A 21,794-nucleotide genomic window follows, 5' to 3' on the forward strand; every position below is an offset into this window, starting at 1 on the left:
CGGGGAACCCAACTGATCCTGACTCAAAAAACTGTAAGACAGTAAACTTGAATTGTTTTATGCTACTAAATTTGTAGTAATTTATGATACACCAATAGATGAATGCAATGGAAAAAAAAATCAGCAATGGAATGGAAACTTAAACACACACACACACACACACACACACACACACACACACACCTGTCTCCTTCACCACAGGTAATCTGAGAAGGACTGGTCTAGATAACCGTCAAATTCAAATTATCAGCTCTAGAGTGATCAGCAGTAATTTAAACTTTGCACCTGGAAAATAAGGTCCATATGAAACTATTTTGCTGTCTTTCTTAGTCAAGAGGAGTAAAGGTGGGTTTCTCACACTACTCTTTTGATTTGCAGAAAGATTTCTGCAGTCAGAGGTTTTTTTTGTTTTTTTTTAAATTTATTTTATTTTATTTATTTTTATTTTTGGCTGTGTTGGGTCTTCGTTGCTGCACGCCAGCTTTCTCTACTTGCGGCCAGCGAGGGCTACTCTTCGTTGCAGCGCTCTGGCTTCTCATTGTGATGGCTTCTCTTGCTGTGGAGCACGGGCTCTAGGTGCGTGGGCTTCAGTAGTTGTGGCACGCAGGCTCAGTAGTTGTGGCACACGGGCTTAGTTGCTCTGCGGCATGTGGGATCTTCCCGGACCAGGGCTCGAACCCGTGTCTCCTTCATTGGCCACCAGGAAAGCCCCAGTTATTTTTATAAAGGATAACTACAATCTAGCTAAGGAAATATTTGTTCTTAGAAAATATCCAGTATTTTTAGTTAAAAGTGTAAAATTGTTTTAATTTGGCTTTTTAAGGTTACCAAAAAGGTATGTTTAACTTTTGAATCTATTAATCTCACCATCTTATCCTTTTATTGATATTTATGTTATTTCTTAAGTGATCTCATTCAGCAGTCTGGAATAACCTGATATGTATTGGCTATCCCATGCTGTACCACAGCTATTCAGAAAGCCGTTAACGAAGTGCAGTCGATTTTAAGCTTTATTTATGTAGTAATAGATATCGAGGACTGGATCTTATACTGATAACGCATTGAGAATTATAACTTTGCTTGAAACACCATCACATATGGGAAAACATCTCTAATTCGGATAAGCAGAAAAACTGCATTTACTAAATTACTGCAAAATTAAAGTATAAAATACTAATTGTTTTTGTCAAAGATATAAATGGAGCATTTCATTTTTTCAGGCTTTTTCTACCAGACCCTGGGTAGGGACCTGAATATAGTAGATAGCAATGTTTTCTGCCTTCGTGGAGTTTACTTTTTTGAGGAAGACAGATGGTAAATGAACAGGAGAAAATGTTATCCTCCGCAGTAGTAAAAGAACTCCTAACTAGAACACTAAAATGCTACTTTCTATATGAAAGGAGAAACTTTTAAAAATAAGTATTATCTGTGAAATTACATTTGGGAATAACTGCTAACATTTTAAATTTGTAAAACCGTCTTAGAAAGCAATTTACTTTTTAACATAGTTCTACTTATAGGAATTTAAGGGAATAATGTAAATTGTGAAAGGCAGTATGCTTAAGGATATTTATTATACAATTATTTATATTAGGCAAAATTAGAAGTGGTTTATCAAAAAAATAGGAGAATAATTAAATGATGGGAGATCTACTACATGGAACATTTTTCACCCATTTAAAAATAATAATGAAGAGTAAGTAGCCGTATGGAAAAATGAATGATGCACTATCAAATGGAATAAAAACATTTAATTATGATTAAAACTGTAAAATGACAAAAATCCTTTTATCCTGGTTAAAGTGATACATGTTCCTTTTTTTCCCTAAGGGAAAAACAAAGACTGAAGAAAATACATAAAACTGTTAGTGGTGTGGGATTTTTAGTGATCCCTCTCTCCTCCCCTTCTTGCTACTAGAATTATCTACATTGTAACTGGTCTTATAAGGTCCCTTCTAAAATATAGATTTGACCATGTCATTTCTTTGCTTATAGCTCTCCTACCCCAACACATATAACATTGACTATCAAGTATATTTAAAATTGATTAGCTTGACTTTCAAGACTGTTCAGACCTTTTTTTCCAAACTCCTGTCTTGCCTACACCCCTACAAATTTCTAGTCTTCAGTGTCTTTGCTTATGCTATTTTCTCTGCCTAGAATGCCCTTCGTTTTCCATTGTCTACCTTATGTAAGTCTATTCTTCCTTAAGTGCCACACTCAAATGTCATACCTTCTTAAAGTCTTTCCTCCCTATCTCTTTTTCTTACAAATTAATCTCTTTTGTCTATGTTTTAGGTCCTCCCAATATATTCCTTATAACATTGTATTATAATAGATATATTTTTTTCAGTGCAGAAACTACATATAGTATCTCCAGTGATTGTTTGGCACATAATAGACACTCAGTAAGTGAAGAGAAATTGGTTAACTGCTAATGCTTTTCATTTGTTACAGGGGCATTTATGCAATGAACCTTTGGATATGTACAGTTATTTACATAACCAAGGAATTGGCATTTCACTTGCTCAATTCTATATCTCATGGGCTGAAGAATATGAAGCTAGAGAAAACTTTAAGAGAGCAGATGTGATATTTCAGGAAGGGATTCAACAGAAGGCTGAACCACTGGAAAGACTGCAGTCCCAGCACCGGTAAACTGCTTCTCTGGAGCTTGTCTTAACTGGTTAAAACTAATAACAGTCGTTTTGCATCTGAATAAAGTGCTCTCTATGGATTGGCAAGTTAACTTCATTACTATTCAGTTTTTTAAAAGACATATTTAAATATTTTCCATTTAACATTCTGTAAAATGTACTCTGGTGTACAGTTCTATACATTTTCACAAGTGAGTAGAGACATGTAACCATTACCATAATCAAGATATAGAATAATTTCATCACTCCATAGAATTCCCTCACGTTATCCCTTTGTTGTCAACACCTACTCACAATCCCAATCTCTAGCAACCACTGATGTGTTCTCCAGCCCCATAGTTTTGCCTTTTCCATAATGTCATATAAATGGAATCATACAGTATATAGTCTTGATTCTGGCTGCTTTCATTTAGCACAATGCATTTGAGTTGTAAGAGTTCTTTATATATGCTGAATACAAGCCTTTTGTCAGATGAGTGATTTGTAAGTCTTTTCTCCTAGCTTAAGTCTGGGAGTGTTTTTTATAGAACAAAGTTTTTAATTTTGAAGAAGTTTAACTTACAATTATTTCTTGTATGGATCGTGCTTTTGGTATATCTAAGAATTCCATCTAGCTGAAGGTCACAGAGGTCACGCCTATGTTTTTATCCCAAAGTTTTATAGTTTACTTTTTACATTTAAATCTGTGATCCATTTTGAGTTAATTTTTGTAGAAGATATCAAGGCTGTTTTTTTTTTATTTTGCATATGAGCCTCCATTTATTCCTGTGCCACTTGTTGAAAAGACTTTCTCCATTGAATTACTTGCATCTTTGTCAAAAAGCAAGTGATCATATTTGTATAGGTTTATCTCTGTTACTCTGTTTTGTTCTGTTGATCTCTGTGTCTATCATTGGTATATATCACACTATCTAGATTGCTGAAGTTTTATAGTAAGTCTGGAAATCAGGTAATATGAGTCTTCTAACTGTTCTTTTTAAGTCTTCTAGTTCCTTTGACTCTGTGTATAAATTCTAGAATCAGCTTCCTGGGATTTTGATGAATATTGTACATGAACAAGGTATATTTCTCCATTTATTTAGATCTTTGATTTCTCTTAGTGGGCTTTGGTAGTTTTTGTCTTTCAAGGAATTGGTCCATTTCATCCAAGTGATGAGTTTATGGACATAGAATTGTTCATAGTATTCCTTTATTATCCTTTTAATGTCTGTAGGTTATGTAGTAACCCCCCTTCTTTTGTTTTTCATATTGATAGTCCTGATATTGGTCTTCTCTTTTTCCTGTCAGTCTGGGTAGAAGTTTATTGATTTCTCTTGATCTTTTTAGGGAATCAGCTTTTGGTTCCATTGATTTTTCTCTTAATTGATATTCTGCTCTTAATTTTATTAAATTCTGCTCTTTATTATTTCCTTCTCTGTGCTTGCTTTGGGTTTAACTTGCCCTTCTTTTTCTAATTTAAGGTGACACTTAGAGCACTGATTTCTAGAATTTTCTTTTCTAATATAAAAAATGTCTGTCTAAGCACTGCTTTAGCCGTATCCCACAAATTTTGATATAATATTATATTTTCATTTTCATTCAGTTCAAAATATTTTTTAATTTTCTTTATGTCTTCCTTTTGATCCATGGGTTATATAGAAGTGTATTGTTTAATTAGGACATGTTCGGAGATTTTTCAGATATCTCCCTGTTAACTGATTTCTAGTTTAATTCCATTATGATCAGAGAACATAATTTGTATGATTTCAATTCTTTTGAATTTATTAAGGTTCATTTTATGGCCCAGAATATGGTCTATCATAGTGAATGTTTTGTGTATACCTGAAAAATATGTCTTTTCTGCTGTTTTGGAGTAAAATGTTCTGTAAATGTCATTTAGGTTAAGTTGATTGGTAATCTGTTCTAGTCTTCTGTATCCTTGCTGATTTTCTGTCTACTTGCTCTATCAGTTACTGAGAGAGGAATTTCGAAGTTTCTTTTATTGTGTTTTGTTTGTTTGGTTGTTTGTTCGTTTTTCTTGCTGCGTGGCTTGTGAGATCTTAGTTCCCCGACCAGGGATTGAACCTGGGCCCTCACCAATGAGAGTGCAGAATCCTAACCACTGGACTACCAGGGAATTCCCTCTTTTATTGTGAATTTATGTTTCTTCTTTGAGCTCATATCAGTCTTGCTACATATATTTTGAAGTTCTGTTGTTAGGTTTATACACATTTAGAATTGATCCCTTTATCATTATATAATGTTCATCTTTATCCCTGATCATACTCGTTCTGAAGTCAGCTTAATCTGATATTGATATAGGCAGTCCAACTTTCTTTAGTTTGCACGGTACATGTTTTTCCTTTCTTTACTTTTTTTTTTTTTTAACAGTTTTAGAGTTGTGCAGCCATTGCCACAATCTAATTTTACAACATTTTTAACACCCCAAAATGAATTCCATACTTATTAGCAGTCACTCCCCATTCCCACTCACCCCAGTTCCAGGCAACCACTAATCTGCTTTCTCTCTCTGCATTTGCCTCTTCTGGACATTGCATGTAAATGGAATCCTACATTATGTGGTCTTTTGTGACTAGCTTCTTTCACTTAGCATGTTTTCAGGGTTCATCATAGATGAACATAGTGTGGCATATATCAGTATTTCATTCCTTTTTATTGTTGAATAATATGTCATTCTATGGACATACCACATTTTGTTGATCCATTCTTCAGTTATTGGGCATTTAGGTTTTTATTTTTTGGCAATTATGAAATAATGCTGCTGTAAACATTCACATTACAGGTTTTTGTGTGGATTCCCTTTTACTTTTTTCTTTTTAACAAAGGGAGTTCTTTTTTTTGTTGAAGTATAGTTGATGTACAGTATTGTAAAAGTAACAGGCGTACAATATAGTGATCCACAATTTTTAAAGGTTATACTCCATTTATAGTTATTATAAAATATTGGCTGTATTCCCTGTGTTGTATAATATGTCCTTGTAGGTTATTTTATACCTAATAGTTTGTACCTTCCAATTCCCTACCCCTATGTTGCCCCTCCCCCTTCCCTCTCCCCACTGGTAACCACTAGTTCTCTATATCTTTGAGTCTGTTTCTTTTTTATTTTATTCACTAGTTTGTTGTATTTCTTAGATGCCACATATAAGTGATATCATACAGTATTTGTCTCTGCCTCTGACTTATTTCACTTTGCATAATCCCCTCCAAGTTCATCCATGTTGTTGCAAATGACAAGATTTCATTCTTTTTTATGACTGAGTAGTATTCCACTGTATATGTATACCACATCTTGTTTATCCATTCATCTGTTGGTGGACACTTAGGTTGCTTCCGTATCTTGGCAATTGAAAATAACACTATTCTGAACGCTGGAGTGCATTTATCTTTGCAAATTAGTGTTTTTGGTTTTTTTTGGATATATACCCAGGATTGGAATTGCTGGGTCATATGGTAGTTCTGTTTTTAGTTTTTTGAGAAACCTCCATGGAGCTCTTTTCCATAATGGCCGCAGCAATTTACATTCCTACAACAGTGTACAAGGGTTCCCTTTTCTCCACATCCTTGCCAACATTTGTGATTTGTGTTCTTTTTGATGATAGCCATTCTGACAGGTGTGAGGTGATACCTCATTGTGGTTTTGATTTTCATTTCCCTGATGATTAGTGATGTTAAGCATCTTTTCATGTGCCTTCTGGCCATCTGCGTTTCCTCTTTGGAAACAAGCCTTTTCAGGTCTTCTGCCCATTTTTTAATCAGGTTGCTCCTTTTGCTTTTAACCTGTCAATGTCTTTATATTTAAAGTGGTTCTTACACGCTAAAGAGTTGGGTGTTGTGTTTTTCTCAGTTCTTGCAGTATCTTTTATGCGGTATACTTAGAACATTTTAATGGAATTATCAATTTTGGGGGATTTAGATCTGTTATTATTTGTTTTCAGTTTGTTCTCTGTCTTTTGTTCGTCTGTTGCCCCTTTCCTCCTGTCTTCTTTTGGATTATTTGAATTTTTTTTTAATTTCATTTAAATTTATTTTATTGGCTTTTTGTCTGTTACTTTTTTAGTGGTTGCTCTAGGGTATATTATACATATATCTAACCTTTCACAGTCTCCTTAGAGTTAATATTTTACCACTTCAAGTAAAATATAAAAGCTTTATAACCATATGGGTTCTTTATCTTCCCGACTTTTTTGATGTACTGGTTGTATGTATTATATTTACATACATTAAAAACCCCATCCGGGACTTACATGGTGGCACAGTGGTTAAGAATCTGCCTGCCAATGCAGGGGACACAGGTTCGATCCCTGGTCCACAAAGGTCCCACATGCCCCGGAGCAGCTAAGCCTGTGAGCCACAGCTGCTGAGCCTGCTCTGTAGAGCCTGCACTCTAGAGCCCGTGAGCCGCAACTACTGAGCCCACGTGCCACAGCTGCTGAAGCCCGCGCACCTAGAGCCTGTGCTCCACCACAAGAGAAGCCACCGCAATGAGAAGCCTGCACACCGCAAGGAAGAGTAGTCCCCGCTCACTGCAAGTAGAGAAAGCCCATGCGCAGCAACAAAGACCCAACACAGCCAAAAATAAATAAATTTTTTAAAAAAAGAAGAAAACCCCATCAGACAATGTTATAATTTTTGCTTTCATCAGCCATACATATTTTAAAGAACTTAGGAGAAAAATAATCTTTTATATTTACCATTTTTGTTCTTTCTTTATTCCTGAAATTCCAGGTTCTCCTCTGGTATCATTTCCTTTCAGCCCAGTGAGGGGTTTTTTTAGCCATTCATTTAGAGTGAGTCTTTTGCCTAAAAATTATCTTAGTTTTGTTTTCATCTGAGAATGTCTTTATTCATCTTCATTCCTGAAGGATATTTTCACTGGATATAGAATTCTGGGTAACAGTTCTTTTAACATGTTTCTGTCTTCTGGACTCCATGACTTCTGATGGGAAACCTGTAGTCATTTGAATCGTTCTTCCCCATTTTTTGTAGTGTGTTGATTTTCTCTGGGTATATTTAAGGTTTCTTTCTTCAACATTGCTTTTCAGCAGTTTGATCATGATGTGTCTAGGTGTGATTACCTTTATGTTTAATCCATTTGGGGATTACTGCACTTTTTGAATTTGTAAATGCATGCCTTTCACAAAATTTGAAAAGTTTTCAGCCATTATTTTAAAAATATGTGTCTAGGGCTTCCCTGGTGGCGCAGTGGTTGAGAGTCCGCCTGCCGATGCAGGGGACACAGGTTTGTGCCCTGGTCCGGGAGGATCCCACATGCCGCGGAGCGGCTGGGCCCGTGAGCCATGGCCGCTGAGCCTGCGCGTCCATAGCCTGTGCTCCGCAATGGGAGAGGTCACAACAGTGAGAGGCCCGCGTACCACAAAAAAAAAACAAAAGCAAAACGTGTCTATACCTTTTCTTCTGGGACTTCAGTTATGCATATGTTAGACTTTCTGATATTGTCCCACAGGTCCCTGAAGCTCTGTTCATTAAAAAAAAAATTTAACCTTTATTCTTTCTGTTCTTTAGGGTGGCCAATTTTTATTTATTTGTTTTCAGGTTCATTTACTCTTTTCTCAGTCTTCTCCATTCTGATAATGAGTATATACAGTAAATTTTTTATTTCGGATACTGTGTTTTTCAGGTCTAAAATTTCCATTTGATTCTTTTTCATACTTTCTGTGTGTCTGCTGAGAACTATCTTTCCACTCATTTCAAATGTTTTTACCTTTATCTTATGGAGCATCATTATAATAGCTGCTTTAAAATCTCTGTCTGAAAACTCTAACACCTGGGTCATTTGATGTTTGTATCTGTTGATTTTTTTTTTCCTTTGAGAATCGGTCACATTTTCCCAGTTCTTCGTGTGTGACTTAATTTTGGATGATATCCTGGACATTTATCCTGAATTATTCGACTCTAGGTCCTGTTGGTTGATGTTCTCTGGAGAATGTTGATGTTTTTGTCTTACTAGGTAACTAACCTTCAGATATCATAATTTCTTTTTCATCTTATGTGGGTATTGGTTCCAGTGTCAGTTCAATTTTCCAAAGACCTTTGGGTCTATCCCATGTGTCTGTTGCTCTGGGGTTAGTCTAGGACTTGGGCAGTGGTGTATACTATAGTTCAATTCTCAAAGCCTTTTCTCTGCTGCTTTGGGTCTGCCCTGTGTATGCATAGCTCAGGGGTGAGTCCAGAGCTTGTGCCAATTTATGTATAGAATTAGGAGATCCCTTTCTTCAGCTCATCCTCTCCAATGTTTCTCCCATACTCATTGGCCCTCAGAGTCCTGTTTTCCCAGTCCTCTGGCCAGAAAGATGAGGTTTCTCCAGGAGTTTTAGCTTCCCACACCACCAGTGTAACAATTCAAAGTGAGGAAAAGAGATGAAGGGGAAAAAAAAAAGAAACCAGGAAGCAGCCCTGTGTGGGTTGTTTCTTCAAGTTTGACTCCTCTCCACAGTCCACTTGCTTTTGTTTACATTTCAGAGATCTCAGTTGCTTTTTTGTATTTTGTCTAACGTTTTTAATTCTAATCAGTGAGAGAGAGAGAAGCTATCATGAGCTTGTTCCATCTTGGCCAGCGTTCGCAGTTTATTCAGTTTTTTCACCCTTTTGATAATGCTTGAAACTTGGGCAGCAGCACAGGAATTTTAGACTTCAAACTTCTGCCAGCTTTACTAAAGTAAAATGTCCTGTTGGATGCAACTTCATTTCATCTGATTCAGGAAAAATGGTGGGGTAGGGGGTAGGGTGGGGATTCTATGTAGAGAGAGAAAGACATGCAGCGATAAAAATAGACGTGGCAAGATGTTAACAATTAGTGAATCTAGGTAAAGGGTATATCGGTGCTCATTTACTCTTTCAACTATTTCGTGAGTTTAAAAAGTTGGTGGGAAAGTCTCATCTTAATAAATTCTATGATCTTAATCTTAGACATCCTGATCTGATCCTGAGATCAACTTACTCGTGCTCTTCAGAGTATTTTTAATTGGTCAAGTTTGGACATACAGAGGGGGAGCTAAATCATTCTAGCCAAAACCTTTTCTGATTTCAAGGTGGCTTTCTTTATTCCTGAGAGATTAAACACTTTCTTTTGGCTATTTGTATATATTTCTTCCCTTATCCCACTTTTCGCCCTTGTTTATTTAACAAATTAAGAAATTTGAATCTGGTGAGTAGTGTTCATCCCACCAAATGTTAATTGTCCATTCTCTTACTTCAGACAATTCCAAGCTCGAGTGTCTCGGCAAACTCTGTTGGCACTTGAGAAAGAAGAGGAGGAGGAAGTTTTTGGATCTTCTGAACCACAACGAAGCACATTGGCTGAACTAAAAAGCAAAGGGAAGAAGACAGCAAGAGCTCCAATCAGCCGTGTAGGAGGTGCTCTCAAGGGTAAGTTTGTTAAGTGTTGTTATGGGAAGCTCTTCGTCTCAGGTGGTAGGCAAATTATGTAAGGAGAACATGTATAAATATATATGTGGACATTGTCCTTCTGTTCTGAGTACTAGGTGGCAAAAAAGAAAAGTCTAAGGAGAACTGAGATCACAGTGTGCAGTAACACTAAAATATGTCAGCATTTTGTCTCTTAATTAAGAAAATGCAAAAGAAAAAGAGAGAGAGAGAAAAAAACCTAACCTAATATACAGGGAGCATCTAGAGTTTCTCAGTTTTAGTTGTTAGTTGAAAGAATATATGCAATAATATAGCAAGTATTATCAAAGTAAAGCTTACATGTACCAAATCCTCAAAGAATGTTTTAACTTGGTCTTCAGCTTTTGAGGGGTCAGAAATTGGGCTGTCTTTGTATACCTAAAGATGATCAGTAATAGCTTTTTTAAAAATTCACTATTTTTTAGGGAAATTTAGGTTTACAGCAAAATTGAGTGGAAGGTACAAAGATAAATAATTATTAACCAAATTTATAGCAGTTAGACATGTAGACCAGATTTTTGAAAGATCTCTTATCCCTTTCCTGATATCAACTTTTAATACTCAGAATGGGGACTTCCCTGGTGGCACAGTGGTTAAGAATCTGCCTGCCAATGCAGGGGACATGGGTTTGAGCCCTGGTCTGGGAAGATCCCACATGCCGCAGAGTAGCTAAGCCCATGCACCACAACTACTGAGCCTGCGCTCTAGAGCCTGTGCGCCACAACCATTGAAGCCTGTGCGCCCTGGAGCCCGTGCTCCCCAATAAGAGAAGCCACTGCAATGAGAAGTCCGTGTGCAGCAACAAAGACCCAACGCTGCCAAGAATAAATAAAAATTAATACTCAGAATGTTCCTTGGAGATCTGAGAATTAGGGTATAAGGAATATAGTCTTAAAGAATATTTCATCCAGATCATGATGAAGCTTGATTCTAATAAGCAGCCCCACTAAAGAGAATACCACTAATAAGTGGGCTAATTTGTTTTTTCTAGATTCAGTACATTTCAGCTGATTTCCATTGAGGGAAAGTTTTAAACTGAAAAATGAAGATTAAGATTAGGTTAGTCTGGTAAAATTAGGCAATGTTAGAATGATGACTGAAGGAAGATGTAGAATTTGTTTCTTGGATATCTATGCATAAAAGATTACAGGTGAGGGAAAAGAGGTAGGGTATAAGTAACATACAGAATGGACTTAAAAATTACTAATTTGATCCATTAAGGTTTTTAAAATTATTATTTAAAAAAATCTATGATTGTGTGGTAGTAGAAGTAATCTCCTTGATTTGGGAAAGAATTAGGTATACCTTCTTGGGCATCTAAATTGATAATTAAAGATTTTACATGGAGTTTTAATATTTTTCTCTTAGCTCCAAGGCACAACAGAGGACTCCAAAATCCAGTTCTTCAACAGATGCAAAGTAATTCTAGAATTACTGTTTTTGATGAAAATGCTGATGAACCTTCTAGAGCGGAGTCATCTAGGCCTACAGGGCAGCCATGGATAGCACCTCCTGTGTCCAGGGCCAAAGAGAATGAGCTGCAAGCTGGCCCTTGGAACACAGGCAGGCCTTTGGAATACAGGGTAAGGACTCTTAGATCCAGTTTATTTGCTGACATAACAAAGACTTCAGAGTTAGAGTAGATGAGTATTTTTAGCATCTCTCTTAATTCCTCTTGAATAATTAGGCATGGTCGGCATATGTTGTGTCAGAATGTAAAACCATGGTAATTTTAGTTTTCTTCTTCATCGCCAGCCTCGTGGCAATGCAGCTTCTATGACAGCTGTACCCTCTGTGCTTCCCAGTTTTACTCCATATGTGGAAGAGACTGCACAACAGCCAGTTATGTGAGTTTGGTTTCCAGATATTTTGAGGTGGGAATTATGAAGAGTGGGCAGGGGCACCTATCCTAGTTCCCAAAGGCATTTTCTTCTTTGTGGGGATGAAGGTAAACCAAAGTTTTATTTCCTTTACATCTATATTTTTTTGAGTATGTTAGGGCTAAAAGACTATTTGTTGGTATTATTAAGGAATAAACTCAATAGGTTTATATTTACATTGCTGTAGTCAAAGACAGTCACTGTGATTTAAATGAGGTGTTCTACCTTTGTTATTGACAGTAATGAGAAATTATGGCAGTTTTTCCTCGTAACCTGCTTTTTCTTTCTGGATGTCTTTTTCTTCCTAACCCTTGGCATTTCTGTTTAAAAGAAAAAATATGATAGATGATGATTAAATAAACAGGCAGTCTGAGATTCAGTCTAATATGTAACATTGTGGAGTTCTAATATTAGGTCGTATTTTGCACCCCATGGCAAGAGTTTCCTCATAACTAAGCTATAACCCTTCGTATATGCTAGGTATGATGTTTGTGTGGGATTTTCATAGAGTCTTTTATCAGTTGAGGAAGGCTTTTAAGCATGTAGATGCTTGGGCCATTCAAGGTTCTGATCCAGTGTATCTGAGGTGAAGACCAGGTATCTTTAGTTGTAAAAAGGTACATAAGAAAATAAAAGATACATAAGTGATTCTGATCCATTGTCCAGATTGAGAACATCTGCCCTATCCCGATTGAGGTACTTTATGCTTCATTCTTTTCAAACCTATATTACCACTCTCATTCTTCCCCCTCAGCTGAGAACATTGAATTTCACATCATCAGTTCCCTAAATGCTATATTCCTAACTCTAATTCTTTGGGGTGCTAAACAATGGAAAATGGGCTGTATTGCATAAGTTAACTTCATTTCATACACTGGCTTTGATTTAGATATTTCCACAGACATAGAAAATAAACTTATGGTTACCAAAGGGGAAAGATGAGGGGAGAGATAAGTTAGGAGGTTGGGATTAACATATACACACTACTATATGTAAAATAGATAACCAACAAGGACCTACTGTATAGCACAGGGAACTATACTCAATATTTTGTAATAACCTATAAGGGAAAAGAATCTGAAAAAGAATATATCTATAAGTATATATATATATATATATATATATGTATAAGTGAATCACTTTGCTGTACATCTGAAACGAACACAAATCAACTATACGTCAATAAAAACAATTTTTTTAATAAAAATATTACCTCCTTTAAAAAAAAGATATGGTATTCAGATTTATTTTTACCTATAACTAATAAAAGCTATATGATGAACCTAACTTACACCTAATTTCTTTCTTCATCATAGTAGTACTCAGAACATAATTGTTGATGGACCATGTAAATTATTTTTAGCCTGTTTTCTCAGTCTTTTTTGTTTTTGTTTTTTTGGAATCACTCACATATAGCCTCACTACTGACATTGTCCCTGTGTTCTGTCAAAACGTAAGAAATAACTCATTTGATCTGTATGGTGAATAATAATTATCTTGCTTCTTTTAGGACACCATGTAAAATTGAACCCAGTATAAACCACATTCTAAGCACAAGAAAGCCTGGAAAGGAAGAAGGAGATCTCCTGCAAAGAGTTCAGAGCCTTCAGCAAGAGTCTGAGGAGAAGAAAGAGAAAATGATGTATTGTAAGGAGAAGATTTATGCAGGAGTGGGGGAGTTCTCCTTTGAGGAGATCCGGGCTGAGGTTTTCCGGAAGAAATTAAAAGAGCGAAGAGAAGGTATGTGTATTGATCTAGTTCAAGTTTGTAAAAATAACTTAGTTGTAGGAAGATTGAGTTGATATGTTAAGTCTGAGGAAAATTACCCCATTGTGAGTACCTTTATGTGATGCTTCTGTGGTTTCTATGTTTCTCCATTTAGGCTGAATTTCCATTGTTGCTTTCCATGAAACCCCTGAGGAAAAATATTAAGCAACTAAGTTTGTGTTCAAAAGTAAAGGAACTGCATGACCAATTCATAATTTCCCTGCAATCGGCAGACAGAGTGCTTTTCCTAACATTTCCTAAATATTTCACTTTACTTTTGATACTTCAGCCGAAATTTCTCCCAGGGCTTATTTAGGTTAACATACTCACTCATTTAGATGATAGTGATGTGTACTGATTAGTAAAGACATTATGTTCTTTCTAAGTTAAGGGAAGCTTCACTATAAATTGAAAAACTGGGAATTTGGGGGAAGTGGGAAGTGGTTCTGATTCTGAAGCCTAGAAGTACTTGGGGGCAAGAGGTGTGCAGAATAGGCTGAAAGTAGGGAAGTATAGCATTTGGAGCTTAAGGCATTAGAAGATGCACGAGAGTACAGAAAGGGAGGTAAGGGAGAGTCCAGAAATAAATTTCATTCATTTAGACATTTTGACTAGGATCTATACCAAGAAAGAAGAAATTTTTTTTTTTTTTTAAACACAGGCATCCAGAGTAACCTACTATTGCAGCTCAGCTCACTTAAGGAGACGTGGCATTCATAAGGCTAGCTGGGAAACTTAACCATCACTTGTAATTTGTTTGAGAAAAATATATTTCAGAGTTCCAGGTGACAAGTTAGAAGCAAACGTCTGTAAAGCAGACTGTACGTTTGGAATTGCCCTATTTGTTACATCAACTGGTGCCTTCCAAGGTTGACAGAAGTGCTCTGGGCTCAAATAATACATTGAAAAATGGAATCTACGTGTCTAGGTAGGAGACAGGGAATGGTTAAAAAGCAAGGAGCTGGTTGTGTAAAGCTTTTCAAAGTGGGAACCACCACAACAAAGAAGTAGGCTAGCAAAGTAGCCAAATATGAGCTGGGAAAGGAACTAGGTACTTAGATTAAAACTACTGCTTCCTAAAGGGAAGGCTCTAGCTATGCCAAGTATATACCGGTAAAATAGTACATTTTATTCTCAACTAGCCAAAGAAGGACCTGAGCTAGGGTTAGTTGGGATTTGAGTAGTTAAAAAAAGTATTGACCTTTGAGGATATTTTAATACTCATTTCCTAAACTTGTCTCTGAAGCTAGTTTGTACTCTTATAAATCCTTATGCCTATAAGAAAGAGGTTTCTTCTTATACTGAAAATTAGCTTCAAAGATTGTTGCAGACTTTCACTCTCAGGTAGGGATATGAGAAATGAGGAAGCCACAGGTTGGGCCTAAAGACAAGGCTGTTATCCTTTCTTACCATTGCTACTTCCAAACCATATTCCCCATCCTCCTTCAAAAAGCTTCTTTCGGATTCATGTCTTCCAATTTTTTTTTTTCTGCCTCTTCAACCTCCTTAGTGTTCTCACCTCAGACTTTTTAGTCACTCCCTGTCACTCATTAACTGACTAAGCACCTGGCTCATATCTTACTTTCTACTCCCTACATGATCCACTATACTGTATTCACCTGGCAGAACCTCAACCCTGCTTAAATCCAGCTCTCTGCTCACACTCTGTACCTGCATCCAAGTATTGATAGTTTAAATGTAGCTGGAGAAAAATGCAACTGTGTGCATCGGTCTCATTTTAAATTCTTTTTTTTGTGGGGGGGGTATAGTTGTTTTACAATGTTGTATTGGTTTCTACTGTACAGCGAAGTGGAGTTCCCTGTGCTATACAGCAGGTTCTTGTTAGTTATCTATTTTATACATATTAGTGTATATATGTCAATCCCAATCTCCCAGTTCATCCCACCCCACACTTTCCGCCCTTGGTAGCCATACGTTTGTTCCCTGCATCTGTGTCTCTATTTCTGCCTTGCAAACCAGTTCATCTGTACCATTTTCCCAGATTCCACATATATGTGGAAATATATGCACATATATTCTACATATATGCAAATATATACCATATTTGTTTTCCTCTTTCTGACTTACTTCACTCTGTATGACAGTCTCTAGTTCCATCCATATCTCTACAAATGACCCAATTTTGTTCCTTTTTATGGCTGAGTAATATTCCATTGTATATATATACCACATCTTTTTTTTTAATATATAAATTTATTTATTTTTGGCTGCATTGGGTCTTCGTTGCTGTGCGCGGGCTTTCTCTAGTTGCAGCGAGCAGGGGCTACTCTTTGTTGTGGTGCCCGGGCTTCTCGTTGTGGTGCGCGGGCTTCTCTTGTTGCGGAGCACAGGCTCTAGGCACACGGGCTTCAATAGTTGTGGCTCGCAGGCTCTAGAGCACAGGCTCAGTAGCTGTGGCACATGGGCTTAGCTGCTCTGCGGCATGTGCGATCTTCCTGGACCAGGACTTGAACCTGTGTCCCCTGCATTGGCAGGCGGATTCTTAACCACTATGCCACCAGGGAAGCCTGTACCACATCTTCTTTATCCATTCATCTGTTGATGGACATTTAGGTTGCTTCCATCACCTGACTATTGTAAATAGTGCTGCAATGAACATTGGGGTGCGTGTGTCTTTTTGAATTACGGTTTTTTCTGGGTATATGCCCAGTAGTGGGATTGCTGGGTCATATGGTAGTTCTATTTTTAGTTTTTTAAGGAACCTCCATACTGTTCCCCATAGTGGCTGTATCAGTTTACATTCCCACCAACAGTGCAGGAGGGTTCCCTTTTCTCCACACCCTCTCCAGCATTTATTGTTTGTAGATTTTCTGATGATGCCCATTCTAACCGGTGTGAAGTGATACTTCATTGTAGTTTTGATCTGCATTTCTCTAATAATTAGTGATGTTGAGCATCTTTTCATGTGCCTCTTGGCCATCTGTATGTCTTCTTTGGAGAAATGTCTATGTAGGTCTTCCACTCATTTTTTGATTGGGTTGTTTGTTTTTTTGATATTGAGCTGCATGAGCTGTTTATATATTTTGGACATTAATCATTTGTCAATTGCTTCGTTTGCAAATATTTTTTCCCATTCTGAGGGTTGTCTTTTCGTCTTGCTTATGATTTCTTTTGCTGTGCAAAAGCTTTTAAGTTTCCTTAGGTCCCATTTGTTTATTTTTGTTTTTATTTCCATTTCTCTAGGAAGTGGGTCAAAAAGGATCTTGCTGTGATTTATGTCAAAGAGTGTTCTTCCTATGTTTTCCTCTAAGAGTTTTATACGGTCCAGTCTTACATTTAGGTCTTTAATCCATTTTGAGTTTATTTTTGTGTATAGTGTTAGGGAGTGTTCTAATTTCATTCTTTTACATGTAGCTGTCCAGTCATTTTAAATTCTTGACCACAAATCTCAAATGAGCATTTACCAGTGCCTAACAATCATTCTAATTTCCTGGTAGGTGAATTTCTTCTTTCTGCTAAACAACTAATTTAATTTTCTTTCATATTTTCAAATCTGCATCCCTGTCCCTCCTCACCTATAATCTCGTTTCTAATTTCATTGAGAAAATAGAAGGAATGTAATGGTAACACCATTTTCTTCCACCAAATCTACCATATCTGCAGTCTGTACCTATACACTCATTCTTTCTGTTAAAATTAACGTTTCCCTGGGGCTTCCCTGGTGGTGCAGTGGTTAAGAATCTGCCTGCCAATGCAGGGGACACGGGTTCGAGCCCCGGTCTGGGAAGATCCCACATGCCACGGAGCAGCTGAGCCCGTGTGCCACAACTACTGAGCCTGCGCCCCTAGAGCCCATGCTTCGCAACAAGAGAAGCCACCGCAATGAGAAGTCTGTGCACCCCAACGAAGAGTAGCCCCACTCACAACTAAAGAAAGCCCGTGGGCAGCAATGAAGACCCAACATGGCCAGTAAATAAATAAATAAATAAATTTTTTAAAAAATTAATGTTTCTCTGTTCTTATCAAAGGAGTGGCCCTTTTTTCTTCCCCTTCCAGTATTTTCCCTTTTTACTAAACCATTCTCACTAATTTATACATATATACTCTAATGTCCCCATTCTTTAAAAAAAAAGGAAAAGAAAAAATCTCCATTATCCTCATATTCTTCTCTAGCTACTACCCCGTTTTTATACTCTCTTTCACAGCAAAATTTGGGGGGAATTGTAATCATCTTTTGCTGCCTATTATTTCCTCAAGCATCCCTTCTATTCCAGTGATCACGGTGACCAGAAACCTCCTTTTTGCCAAATCTTATGGCTCTTTCTCAGTCCTGATCTTTATTGACCTCTTGGCTTCATTTGGCACAGTTGATGAAATACTATATGAAATGCTTCTCTTGGCTTCTTCCTTGATGTGTATTCCCATTCAGTTTCCTTTACTCCTGTTCTTCTCATTCAGGACCTCTTCTTGAGGCCCAGGGGAGAGTTCTGAAGTATCCCAATTATCTTTTCTTTCAACAGCTATCTTTAGGTAATAGATTAAATACTGTTTTCAAGCCATGGACTCTCAAATTCATATCCCCATCCCTGACATTTCACCTGAACCGCAGACTCACATTTAGTTGCCTGCATCTCTTGGCTATCCTAATAGACATTTTAAAGTCAACCTAACCAAAAATAGTTACTGGGACTTCCCTGGTGGTCCAGTGACTAACACTTTGCACTCCCAATGCAGCGGGCCCTGGTCCAATCTCTGGTCAGGGAACTAGATCCCACGTGCTGCAACTAAGAGTTTGCATGCCGCAACTAAATATCCTACATACCTCAACTAAAAGATCCCGCATGCCGCAAGGAAGATCCTGCATGCTGCAACTAAGACCTGGTGCAGCCAAATAAATACTTTAAAGAAAAACAAAGTTAGTGATTTCTGTCACAAACCACACCCCAATATGCAAATGTACCACAGGCTTCCCTATCTCAATAAAAGGCATCCCCATGCACGCAGTTAGTTCAAGCCAAAAAAAGTCCAGAAGTCATCTCTGATCCCTCTTTCTTTACCATTCCCCCACATCTAATGAATAAGCCTATCAACTTTACCACCAAGAAATTTCATAAATCTTTTATTTATCACCATTCCCATTATTACCTCTATCGAAACCACAGTCTTTTAGCTGGACTACTGCGATTAGACTTTCTGCCCTCATTCTGGCCTTAACACAGTCCATTTTATTCACAGCAAATTATCTTTTTTAAAAAGTGAGATCATGGGCTTCCCTGGTGGCACAGTGGTTGAGAGTCCGCCTGCCGATGCAGGGGACACGGGTTCGTGCCCCGGTCCGGGAAGATCCCACATGCCACGGAGCGGCTGGGCCCGTGAGCCATGGCCGTTGAGCCTGCGCGTCCGGAGCCTGTGCTCCGCAACAGGAGAGGCCACAACAGTGAGAGGCCCGCGTACCACACACAAAAAAAAAGAAGTCAGATCATGTCACTCCTTTATTTAAAATTCTCCAGTGTTTTTTCATTGTCTTAGAATGCAGTACAGTGTCTTTACCCCTACGTGATCTGGCCGTTGCCTACCTCTCCAACCTCATCTTTTACTTTGCTCCCTCTATCTGTGCTACAACCATGTTGGCCTTCTTTTGGATCCTTGAACACAATAATCTTGTTCCTGCATTAGGGCCTTTGTGCCAGCTAGTCCTTTGGCCTAAAATCTTTCCCCAGATCTTTATATGACTGGCCCCTTGTCATCCAGGTTACAGCTTTCTAATGTAACTTTCTTAGATGATCTTCCCTGATCTCTGGTCTTAAGTAGCCCCTGACCTCCATCCCCCTACCCAGTGACACATTCTCACATCACCTATTTAGTTTTATTTTTAAAACTGATTTTTCTTGTTAATTTCTGTGTTTGTCCCAAATTGAACGTTAGCATCACATGACCAAGGACTTTGTATTATGTACCACTAAAACGTAAATTCTTAAAGTTGTGCTTGGCACATAATAGATATTCTATTTTTTATTGACTGAATAAATAATAGAGACCTTGGGGCTTCCCTGGTGGCGCAGTGGTTGAGAGTCCGCCTGCCGATGCAGGGGACACGGGTTCGTGCCCTGGTGCGGGAAGATCCCACATGCCGCGGAGCGGCTGGGCCCGTGAGCCATGGCCGCTGAGCCTGCGCATCCAGAGCCTGTGCTCCACAACGGGAGAGGCCACAACAGTGAGAGGCCCGTGTACTGCAAAAAAAAAATAATAATAATAATAGAGACCTAGACCTCAAGTTGAGGGCTTTGCTCCATTTGTATCATTCTCATCTGTAATATTAACATACGTTGAGGACATGAGCCCCAAAGACAGTTTTTGACAGGATAAATTGCTATGAGGAGTCATGCCTCAGCCAACTTCACTGTTTCTAGCTGAGCTACTGACCAGTGCAGAGAAGAGAGCAGAAATGCAGAAGCAAATTGAAGAGATGGAGAAGAAGCTAAAAGAAATCCAAACTACTCAGCAAGAAAGAGCAAGTGATCAGGTCATTCTCTTTTTCAATACATACAACTAATGCTTATTGAAACAAATTTAAACAATATAAAAATATAGAAAGTAAAAAGTCCTGTCAGACCCACTCAGTTTCTGATAGTTTCTTTGCTATTAGTATCAGTAAAGTTGAGCAGGAAAGTAATTTTAACAGGTGACTTCAAATGGAATTTGTGGCATATAAGTGATGCAATTTATTGACTATTGACTTCTTAGTTATACTCTAAATCACTATTCTGTTACTTCTTACTTTAGATTTTTATTCTAGTTATGTTCCATTAAAATGAGATTAGCTAAAGAAATTTAGTGTGTATTTCCGTGCCACTACTCAGTTGAGTACAACAGTACCAGTTTATACTGGGAACATAAATTATTGGGAAGAACTTTTGTGGTACAGACATTTTATATGGTTAATATATGTCTAGGGGAAGAGTATAGTAAAGTTAATTTTGGCACTAAAACTTGAGAATAGGTAGCATTTTCTATATAGTAGGGACACATTGATTTTGTTTATTTAATGCAAATAGCAAGAAGAGAAGATGTCTACAAAGGAGACAGCTGAACTGCGAATTGTTTCAGAGTCTCAGGAAATACCAGGAATGGCTCTATGCAATTCTGTTTGCCCAGTAAACTCTTGTGCCAGGTAGGACCGCATTGGTGGGAGGGATGGTACTTATAGGAGGGCATCTAGAACTGACCTTTGACTCTCCAGTGACTTGAAGTCTCCTTAACTTTTATAGTATTGAGACATGATTTTTCCAAGTCTTTGTCACAACATAAGCTTTGATGCTGATGAGGGAGGTCTGGGTGCTGGCTTTTTTCCATTAAAAAAAATACATGTTTCTTATAAAAACAACCAACTAATTTTTTAAATGATAATACCACCCATTTCTACTACCAAGAGATGACTAGTATTAACATTGGTATATTCTTATTTGTTGTTTTGGTTTTGTTTTATAAAAATGAAAGCTTACCATTTTGTAATCTGCTTATACTGTTAATGTAACTTAACATCTGTTATCAAATATAATTCTATGACAATTTTAATGACTGAAGGTTCTATCTTAAAGAATTTGGTTTAATGGTACTAGAATATTTTCTTTATCTTAGAGTGAAGAAGATTATATTTAATAAAAAGACCTCTTGGACTTTTAAGGATTAAATAATTCTTTCTGTGGGTACTAAGCACATGTTTTAAAACAAATTTCTTCACAGGGAAACTTCACTTGCAGAAAACATTTGGCAAGAACAGCCTCATTCTAAAAGTGAGTTTTATTTGACAATCTCATGAAGAACTTACTGATACAAAGGCATTATGTAATAAGTGTAAATACTTTTCTTGATTGTGGTAAAAGGATTTGAAAGAAAGCAGAGAGAGGGACTAAGGTACTGTTATATTTGAATCATGGAATTCAGTTATAAGCATATGATTCAAGATATGTTAGACATTTGAAAGAATATTTTTATAAAATAACTCATTGCTTTAAAATATTTGGTTTAAATGTAATTTAAATTTATACTAACTACAAAATAATCTTCCACTTTAGTTAGTGTACTCTAGCTAAGCATATCAGTA

General features: G+C 37.3%; 1 protein-coding gene across 3 annotated transcripts in view; it reads left to right on the forward strand.

Annotated features, from left to right (window-relative positions):
- The window catches only part of BUB1B (BUB1 mitotic checkpoint serine/threonine kinase B), a 62,662-nt gene that overhangs the window by 11,898 nt on the left and 28,970 nt on the right, over positions 1 to 21,794 (forward strand). For all 3 annotated transcript variants that reach the window (XM_067742762.1, XM_067742753.1, XM_067742770.1), the window contains exons 5-12: positions 2,458 to 2,654; positions 9,874 to 10,043; positions 11,451 to 11,665; positions 11,838 to 11,929; positions 13,473 to 13,702; positions 20,101 to 20,213; positions 20,746 to 20,861; positions 21,434 to 21,483. In XM_067742762.1, coding sequence (XP_067598863.1) covers positions 2,458 to 2,654; positions 9,874 to 10,043; positions 11,451 to 11,665; positions 11,838 to 11,929; positions 13,473 to 13,702; positions 20,101 to 20,213; positions 20,746 to 20,861; positions 21,434 to 21,483 — 1,183 coding nt within the window. The remainder of the gene's footprint in view (positions 1 to 2,457; positions 2,655 to 9,873; positions 10,044 to 11,450; positions 11,666 to 11,837; positions 11,930 to 13,472; positions 13,703 to 20,100; positions 20,214 to 20,745; positions 20,862 to 21,433; positions 21,484 to 21,794) is intronic.

The sequence above is a fragment of the Pseudorca crassidens genome, chromosome 1 (assembly GCF_039906515.1).
Source record: "Pseudorca crassidens isolate mPseCra1 chromosome 1, mPseCra1.hap1, whole genome shotgun sequence".
Lineage (NCBI taxonomy): Eukaryota > Metazoa > Chordata > Mammalia > Artiodactyla > Delphinidae > Pseudorca > Pseudorca crassidens.